Source organism: Austrofundulus limnaeus, unplaced genomic scaffold, assembly GCF_001266775.1.
Source record: "Austrofundulus limnaeus strain Quisiro unplaced genomic scaffold, Austrofundulus_limnaeus-1.0 Scaffold142, whole genome shotgun sequence".
NCBI lineage: Eukaryota > Metazoa > Chordata > Actinopteri > Cyprinodontiformes > Rivulidae > Austrofundulus > Austrofundulus limnaeus.
The window spans coordinates 619018-629454 of NW_013952544.1; the positions used below are offsets into that span (position 1 = coordinate 619018).

The 10437-nt window shown below is 39.6% G+C and overlaps 1 protein-coding gene across 1 annotated transcript in view; it reads right to left on the bottom strand.

Annotated features, from left to right (window-relative positions):
- lamb2l (laminin, beta 2-like) overlaps positions 1-10437 on the bottom strand; it is a gene marked incomplete in the record, with an annotated part of 76721 nt that overhangs the window by 54656 nt on the left and 11628 nt on the right. The window contains 1 exon segment of the mRNA XM_014016281.1: positions 2537-2608. Within this exon segment, the coding sequence (XP_013871735.1) occupies positions 2537-2608 (72 nt within the window).

Sequence of the window (10437 nt, forward strand, 5' to 3'; positions counted from 1 at the left end):
GTTATACATCAGGGAAACAAAGCAACCACTGTTCAAAAGAATGTCCCAACACAGACGAGCTACGTCTAATGGCCAGAATTAAACAGAGGTGGGGGCCTCTGTTTTCAGTTGTCCCCCTCCTACAGTGCTGTCATTGCCAGTATCACTCCACCCCCTGTTAACAATAAGTGTTAATTAGGTGTCAACGATAGCCATGTGATGTGAGTATCAGTCACACGGAGGCTGGGCTTAAAAGTCTGAATTTTGCCTGAAACTCTCAGACTGAAGAAGTCTCTTGGAGAAGAGACGAAACGTTTCATTAGAGAAGAACCGTCCAGAGGACCTATACAATTTTTTTCTTTTTGATTTTTTACCTGGATTACTGAGATGCATCAGGACACTTGGTTATAATCTACTCAAAAATGAGATTTTTGTTTCAACGTTAGAACAGGAAAAGGTTAATTATTTTAAAAATGYCTTGGCATGCGTGTAAAACACCATCTAAGCTTTTAATTTTATGTGACAGATCRTATTTTAACCCTCACATTTCCTTGCACAAAGGACATGAATTTTGTAAATTTCCAAYTGTCCCAGCTCACTGGAGCGTGAAGCGTTAACTAAGATTTTGGTGTCATTCGAAGCAGAAGGATCCCCTCTACCAAATGTTATGCTCACATTTTCAAAATTATTATCTACGTATGTTAATTTTATCGCGATTTTTCTGAAAGTATCATTTTTTCTGATACACCCTGTATATACACATATTTGAAGTTGACAATGTAAGAAATGTAAACTGGGTATTCAAATTGCTAAACCTTCTTGCAGCTTAATGAAAGTAGCGTTTTTAAGGAATAMACATCAACTGTATCATCTTGCATGCCCGAGTTTAAAAGAAATTCCCACATATTTAATTTGTTCTCAGAATATGTGATGGAGATTAGTCTCAGCAACGATCATGCAAAATCTTAGCTGAATAGTTGTAAAAATGACTGATTTATAGACATATTTGTGTTTCATAATATTGACTGCGATGGCCTTCTTCAATCATGTTGACTCCAAAAATGAAAGAGTTTTATTGTCACCTCTAATAATTAATTTTTGAGATTTTCATTAAAATATGTTTGTTGTTTCATTAGATATTTTGCTAACAGACAAACAGGGTTGTCTCCAACAGTTAACACCAAAGTTTTAAATCAATATCTCAAGTGATCTGTTTATGTTTCAACTAAGTGATGGGGGTGACCCTCATCTACTACCTCACCAGATTTCTGCTCAGTTTCTATAAAAATGACTGAGTTGTAGACATTTTGGTTTTTGATAAGATTCATTATCTGCAGCAGCCATCTTGAATCTGGTTACCTTCAAAAGTTAAATACTTGTAAATTTATATCCAGTGATTACTTTAAGAGCGTTTCAATAAACTCTGTTCCATGCTTCATGAGATATTTTGCTAACAGACAGACATATAGATGAAATTACATGATCACCCGCCTTTATTTTCAAGTATTTCACTCTTTCTTTATCCACTCTCTAGTTTGTACACGTCCATTCTTAAGGGAAGCTTTAAATTTGGTGACACTGCATCATTTAGATCAGATTTTGTTCTCTAAATACAAAATAATTACAAAATATTATATTAACTTTCAAATGAAATCAGTGTACTTTTTACAACCTGGGTATTTTCATCGATTTATTCTTACTTCTGTTCTCTGACATGTACTGATGGCTTCCAGCCAACTCAGCCTCATTATAATCACAAATCCCAGTTTCTGACACATAATTATAGCCTGTTACCATGATGATCAGCAGCTGACTTATGCTACCCTATTGGGTATTAGTGATTAGTTGCTGTATTTTTACCCACATGTGGGTAAAAATACAGCAACTAATCACTAACTTGAAACAAAGACATAAACTGACAAAATGTAACAATTTGCATTTTTTTAATCACATGCTGGTCACACTCATTTATTGACCCTGCATGGACCTGTTCCATCCGTGATCCACTATTCCTGCCGTCACTCCATCCTTTACTTCACATTCCACAAATACCCCAGATTCTGGGAGTTTCTAAATCCTGATCAACCTAAGCTTCATTGACCACGAGATGCTTAAAACCGTCCGTTAGATGAAGGTGTTCCTGCTCTTAGAGAGCTGAAACTGTGCAGCGACTGTCCAAAGCAAACAGCAGGTGTAAATGTGTCATCATGCTTCGGTGGAAAACTGAAACTTCTGGTTAAAAGTGGACAGAAAATCCATCCCTCTGTTTATAACTTGGTAAAACCATATTTAGAAAAAGCATGAAGTGTCTGCATTAAAGGGAAAAAATGCAAAATTAAAATTTTAATTTTGAAAGACTAATTTTATGTGGTCTTTTTACTTAAAAACATAAAAACAGTCTTGCTTATTCACATCTAAAAAGGGCAGATCCAAATTTATCTTTTAGTCGAATGAGTCATTCCAATCACATCACAGTCCTGTCTCGGTTCATTTGCAAGTTTTATTTGGTGAGATTAACGAAGTGAAATTTCATAAAAGTTCTCTGAACTGTACTCACCCAGCATGAGGAGGCTCAGGCACCGAGTCATGGAGGACAGTTGGATGTTTGGACACCGGGACATCTTTCTGGCTGCAGAACACAAATTAATATGAATAAATAAAAAGGATAAGAAACTCCATCCATCCATCCATCCATCCATTTTCTTCCACTTATCCAAGATCTGGTCTCGGGGGCAGCAGCCTCAGCAGAGAGACCCAGACTTCCCTCTCCCCAGCCACTTGGACCAGCTCCTCTGGGGGAATCCCAAGGCGTTCCCAGGCCAGCTGAGAAACATAGTCCCTCCAGCGTATCCTAACCAGATGAGCCACCTCAACTGGCTCCGCTGACGTGGAGGAGCAGCGGCTCTACTCTGAGTCCCTCCTGGATGACTGAGCTTCTCAGCCTATCTCTAAGGGAGAGCCCAGACACCCYGCRGAGGAAACTCATTTCAGCYGCTTGKATCYGTGMTCTCWTTCTTYYGGTCACTACMCAAAGCTCGTGACCATAGATGATGGTAGGAACGTAGACCGACTGTTAAACCGAGAGCTTCACCTTCAGGCTCATTTCCCGCTTCACCACGACAGACCGGTACAGCACCCGCATCACTGCAGATGCAGCATCAATCCGCCTGTCCACCTCCTGCTCCATTCTTCCCTCATTTGTGAACAAGACCCTGAGACACTTAAACTCCTCCACTTGGGGCAGGACTTCCTCCCTGATCTGTAGGCAGCACCCTACCCTTTTCCGGCTCAAGACCATGGTCTCGGACTACTGATCCTCATCCTGGCCGCTTCACACTCAGCTGTGAACCGCTCCAGTGAGAACTAGAGATCACGATCTGATGAAGCCAATATGACCACATCATCCACAAAAAGCAGAGATGTGATCCTAAGGTCACCAAAAAGGATCCTCTGAACACCTTGGCTGTGCCTAGAAATTCTGTCCATAAAAGTAATGAACAGAATCTGTGACAAAGGGCARCCTTGGCTGAGTCCAACTCTCACTGGAAACAAGTTCGACTTACTACCGATAATGCAAACCAAGCTCTGGCACCGGTCATACAGGGACCTAACAGCCCATGTCAAAGGGCTTGGTACCCCATACTCCCGGAGTACCCCCCACAGGACTCCCCAAGGAACATTGTCCCTTCTCCAAGTCCACAAAATACATGTAGACTGGTTGGGCGAACTCCCATGCACCCTCCAGGACCCTGCTGAGGGTGTGGAGCTGGTCCACTGTTCTACAACCAGGACGAAAGCCACACTGCTCTTCCTGAATCCAAGATTCAACTATGAAACAGACCTTCCTCTTCAGGACCCCTGAATAGACTTTACCAGTTGTGTTCGGTGACGCAACTGTACAATATTGCGTAGATGATGGGGACAGTTCCCCTGGATTGACAGACTGGGGTGGTGGTCCCCTTATTTAAAAAGGGGGACCGGAGAGTGTGTTCCAACTACAGGGGGATCACACTTCTGAGCCTGCCTGGATAAGAAACTTTATTTGTCATTGTGTGTTTTTACTTAAGTAATAGCAACTTTTCTCTCAAATACTGTATTAACAGAGACCAGCCATCTGACCAAAACACAACAAATGGCTTTCAGGTGATTTAACAAAAACTGACCTCAAATTCAGTGTGAGCACTGACAGATCATGAAAGTGTGAATAAAGTTATTTTCAAGGTTTAACCATAAAATCTATAAATCATTTTTCAACACAAAATGATCTTAGTTTCAAACACTGGCMTGAAAAACAGTTCTAAAAGTGATTCAATGATCATTTATACTGCATTAGAAGGAAAAAATAAGAAGCAAAAAACTTTTTAACAAGCATTTTATAACCGTGACAGCTTTACTTTAGTTGAGATAAGAAGGCCACTCCTGTTTGACCGCAATAACCCGCAGCCACAGGGCGTCTCATTCAGCAATCTGTGAGTCGTGTGTGAGTAGAAGGATCTAAAATGTGTCATATTCCTCCATAAACCTACAATAAATCTGTTCAAACATGAAAATAAGCACCAGTTCATTTGATACGTTTATAATCTGATGCCACAAACAAGTTGCTGAGGAGCTGAAGTTAAAAAAAAAACAAACTGCTGTTAAACTTTAASAGCTACATAGTTAAGAGTTTACAGTTTAGCTACAAGTGGGTGGTGACAGCATTAGGTCATGTTTTAACTTAGAGTTTGCACGAGAAAAAAAAACTGAATTCCAGTTGATCTTAATGAATCTGACAGAAATAAATCTGATGGATCCAACAAAGTGAGGCCAGATCTGTACTCACACAGCCCCCAGGCCCCCCTGGAAACGCTCGCGCTGCCTCTGTTTCTCCTGACGGCGTGCAGACTCCTGTGAACCGGCGCCCATGTGCGAGCTCTGGACCCGCATTTACGCGTGCATGAGCATGAGTTTGTGCTCCAGAATGTGTAAAGCAAACTCGAGAGCGTAGCTGACGGCGGCGGTGTAAAAACAGAGGGAGCGGCATGGGCCAATGGGAGCGCAGAGTGTGCACGGGACCCCCAGGGTTCCTCTCCTCCTCTCCACATCGCCCTCCCTCGCTGCCTCCGGCTCGGCACCGGGGCACTGGGGTGAACGGGCAGCCATTCTTATTCTAATTGCTCTGTCATTCTGTGGGCCAGCGCCTGAAAGAAGGGAACGGTCTCCAGGCCTTTGGAATGCACCAGCCTTTTCTTCTGGACGATGAGAGAGAGAGGCAGAGGAGGCCAGAGGAAGAGAAAGAGAGGGAAAATTAAAGAAAAGAACAGGGAGATGGGAGGAGAAACAAATTGTATCAAAAGCAGTAAGAGCAGAAAGAGGATAGAAAGAGAGGAGGGTGAAAAATGTTCTGTATTGTGTGCAAAGCAACTGATTTTGGATTGTTTCAATTTAAAAAATGAGTTTTTCTGAGAATTTTACCAAGTCTATTCAGTTTCCCTAGTTTCTAATTTATCCTCAAAGAACAAAACCTAATTGTTTTAGCTTTAAACAAATTTTAACTTGTTATAAAAGTTACCTGCTGTGTCAAGATAAACGGTTTATGCAACATGTTGACATTGTGAAATAATACACTGCAAAAAAATGTCCACCTAACCAAGTTTTAAAAGCATATCCTCAGCCAAAAGGTCTTTTTGATCTTGTTTTGAGACTGATTTACTAAACAAGAACTGATTGTGTAAATCATTGATTTGACTCAATTTTTTCGTATTTCAAGAAACTTACCAAGTAAAATTTTCTTACTCCATTGGCAGAAATTTTGGACTTAATTTGAGTCAAATTTTCAGGCTAACAAGACAAATAATCTTWCACATTCTGAAAACAAGATGATTATTCTTACACAATCAGTTCTTGTTTAGTAAATCAGTCTCAAAACAAGATCAAAAAGACTTTTTGGCTGATATATGATTTTAAAACTTGGTAAGATGGACAGTTTTTGCAGTGTAAAATCAGTATAAAAGCATTTCTTATGAAATATTTCAACAATTAAGTCCCCAGCCTTGAGGCAAATGTTCTGCATATTTCAATCTGCATAAAGTCCTCCTGGTGTGGGAATGTATGAAACATAAAAACCAAACAAAGCCTTCCAACGCTGAGGACGGAACCTGTGATCATCTTGCTGCAAGAACAGCTCTAACCACCTGCGCCACCATGCAGCCCTGCGCCAAGCAATTAATAGAAAAAAGAAGTTATGGTGACAGAGGGGTAAGTATCAGTCTGAGACCTTGTGCATACGTTTTCTACAATGAGATAAGAAAACAAAAATCCTGTTAAAAGTTCAGCGCCGCCACCATAACGCCTGCATCTGCAAAACAGACAAAACAAAGTCATCTCACAAACCCAAACAAACCAAAGACACCATATCTCCGATCGCAACAACATGTGTGCACATAAATTGAAGGGTTTGAGATCTGGCTGCAGAATACAGTATATTGTCAGTACACTGCAGCTTGAGAGACTGTTATGGTAACGTGAAACAAGCCTGGGCAGGGCGTTGGATCAGTTCTTCCAGGTGAGCTCAAACTGGAAGTTTGCCCTCTGTATACAGTCAAGTTCTGACATCAACACCAGTGGCTCTGATTATTGAACTCAAGTAAGATTTGGACAAAACCCAAGTATTACATGGTGCTGAGTGTTATAGTAAAGTATTTCTTTCTGTATGTTTTGTGGTTCAGAAAAAGACCATTTATCAAAGAACCAGCAGTGCATCTGGTCAGGAAAGCGTAATAATGAAGCTATACCCAGTTGTTGCTTAACTTGTGCCAATAAATGTTGATGAGAAATGGCATTCAGGATATTTAAAGGGATCCATGATTAGTTGTAACATTAGACTTTATTTGATAAACATATATTTTAATTGTAAAATTAAGACTGTAAAAATACTGTAGGCTGTTTAGTTTTTATAATTTTTAAACTAAAAGTTTWAAAATATATACACGGACGGAGCCATTTTATTTACACACAAAGCATTCTGGGTAAACGATGTGGATAGGTCCTTGGTGCGAGGCTGCTAGCGAGTTATATCCATCCTGAAGGTTAATCTTGGACAATATCTGAYGATCGACTCTTTTRAATGAAACCAGAGAGCGTTGACAGAGAGGAGAAGGTAGAAATGACTCAGCCTGGAACTGAAAATATGGATGGAGGACAACAGAGCTGCTTCATGGAAGAAGAACCTCAGCTTAGCCTGATAGCTTTAGCGTTAGCCACAACGCTATCACCATATATATGTATTAGCTCAGTGCTACAAATTCTCTCATCACTGAGGTCCTCCATCCACATGACAGAGAGGGGAACGCAAAAATGACTCAGCCTGCAACTGAAAATATGGATGGAGGACCTCAGTTTAGCTTGTTTGTCACGCTGGCGCTGAGGTAATACATATAAGGCAATATAGCGTTGGGGCTAACGCTAAAGCTAACAGGCTAATCTGAGGTTCTTCTTCCATGAAGCAGCTCTGTTGTCCTCCATCCATATTTTCAGTTCCAGGCTGAGTCATTTCTACCTTCTCCTCTCTGTCAACGCTCTCTGGTTTCATTTAAAAGAGTCGATCATCAGATATTGTCCAAGATTAACCTTCAGGGTGGATATAGCTCACTCACACCGAGGACCTATCCACGTCATCATTTACCCAGAATGCTTTGTGTGTAAATAAAATGGCTCCGTCCGTGTTAAAATATATTTTTTAAAAATTTACAAAACTAAACAGCCTACAGTATTTTTACAGTCTTTATTTTGCAGTTAAAATATATGTTTATCAAATAAAGTCTAATGGTACAACTAATCAGGGATCCCTTTAAGCAATTTATAGCTTTAACCAAAGTCTAAAACCAAGTACCTGGTTCTTTAAAATGATGCATGCATACTTCAACACAAATACTGTCAAAGAAACTAATACTATGGAAGCTTTCCAATATAATCTGTCACAGCTGAAGATTGATTAGGTACAAAAAGTTGGAACGAGGATGAAACGGCMCCATCCAAATGTTAGTATCACCTACCAAGCAAAAAGGTGCTTTGCTGAAGAAAACTGACTAAATACCTGCTAGAACACGTCACCGTACAAAACCTAAAAGAAGCAACAAAAAGACAAGTTTGTGTGTTGGAGCTTTTTAAGGATCCTACATCATCAGGACTGTCTGACCTTAGGTCAATACCATCCATTACCAACCAGTTTATTGGTGATCCAAAGCATTTAAAGGAGAKGATTTAGCTTCTTTAAGGAGAAAATATTCATTGTTTGACTTTATAGTCCATATTTTGATAAAGAGCTAAAACTGTTAGTGCTATATACTAAATGCATCAAGTTCAGAATGATTTATTCATCCAATGTAAAAATAAAATATCCCAAACTGTAACTGTGTCTCTTATCTTTGTAAAGCCCTTTTACATCTCCTCTTTAATTTACACAACAAAATGGAAAAAGGAGCCGACCACCCAAAGACAGACGAAAACCCCCCCGTTTATCTATCGCGCTAACAAGTAAAACACTTTTCTTCAAACATTTTTCTAATCCTCCACACACATCACCTGATCGTTTCCCCCACAGCCAAAAGGAAATCTYATAATGCTGGTTGAATGGGAAACAACACAGTCAAAAAAAAAAGATTACTGTGAAAGAAAGTCAGTGTTTAAGCAGAAGACAGGACTCCATATGCAGTCTGCACAAAACTGAAAGTGATATTAAAAAACTACGCAGAAATGTCCCACACGCCTCGTGTTTTTTTTTCTTTTTGCACGAAACATTGTATGTGACGTAGCGACAGTGACAGCAAGCCTAAACTGTCATGATTTGTGTTCATTTTTAGTTTTCTAGTGTTTCAGTGTTCCCCTGCTCCAGCCCCGCCTCTGCTCACCTGTTTCCTCTTGTCTCTTCCAGGTGTTTCTTGTTGTCCTTAATTAGTTTGCCTTTATATTCTGTGTCCTGTCTTCAGTGTTCGTCCGTTCATTGCATTGTGCTTACCAGCCAGTGGATTCTGTGAGTTTTGAGCTGCCTTGCCAGCCTTTTTTGTTACAATTAAAGAACTTATTTTTGCCTTTTTGAAACTGCCTGCGCCCTGGGTCATTCTGCCTGCACAACCTTACATAAACTTTGTATATAATGTATGTATATACTGTATTTCTTTGGTTTTCAGTCAAACATTCCTGCTAAAGTAACACCAAGTGTACACCGTACCTGCAAGTTTGTTCTATTTCTTCTTTTTGCTGCCTTCATTTTATTTGATATGTATTTTTTGCATGTGAATTTGCTTTGTTTTTAAATTAAATGAATAAATGGCTAAATATAAATAAAATTTTTGAAAAGTTTGTAAATTAAAATAAGGTGCTTTTTCTCATTATGTCGTGCCATGGCAACAGTTATGATAAACATACCATGTGTGTTTTAGTTGCGTAAAAAAAACAGTAATAAGTGACAGAATGAGAGATTTAAAGAGATGTTCTAAATAAAAATCTCTTTGCTGTTTAGTTAGTAGTTGGCATCAATTAAAGAAAAAAATGATTCATGTGATGATTCACAAATGTTATTTAAGTACATTTACTCTGACAGTTTTTTTATAATGTCTTTAAGTGCTTATATTCAAASAGCACAAGCTTCATCTCAAACACTTTCATACAGTTTTAAAGGTTCATTTGTCTCTGATACTGTTTTGTTTCTATTTAAAGCAGGAAGTAAAATCACAGCTGCTAATTACCGTATGTCAGACTGCAGGGAAGTAATGCTTGGATGAAGCTGTTATTTTTTTTATTTATGTAACGCAATCTGTCTGATTCCTTTAAGATCCGTGTTCAAATGGCTGCCCGTGTGTGTGTGTGTGTGTGTGTGTGTGTGTGTGTGTGTGTGTGTGTGTGTGAGATCAGACAGAAACATCTGAATCAAATTAACGCAAAATATGTTGCAGAAAATGTGTCATGAGATAACTTTTTGGTTTTAAACACTAGTAAGACAGAGACTAATAACCCCCAGTCACCTTCATCCTAAAATCTGTCAAACTGCCTCTTTTTGCCCGGTAGCCAAATCCAAGGTAAAATATCTAGGAGTCACATAGGCTTTGAGTCATACATTAGGGCCATTTCCCATTTTTGTTTCTTTCATTTAAAGGGGCAATATCATGTAAAATCAACTGTTTTGAGTTTTATATCATGTTATAATGTTATACTCTCATAAAAAACATGCGCAAAGCCTTGCTCTGACTCATTCATGCATGTCTGAGAAATCCTGCAGCGTTTTTAGGAAGCCATGCTGAGGAGCAAAACAACAGGTGGGGACCAGAAATGCCTTTTGATACCAGAAACGCCTCTGGGACGTGTCTTTATGCCAAACTTCCTCATGGCAGAGCGCCCCCCTCCCCACATACCTCGCCCATGACTCCTGCAGGCTCTCGGCAGTAACAGAGCAAAGTGAAAGTGAAACTTAACCGTCTGCTG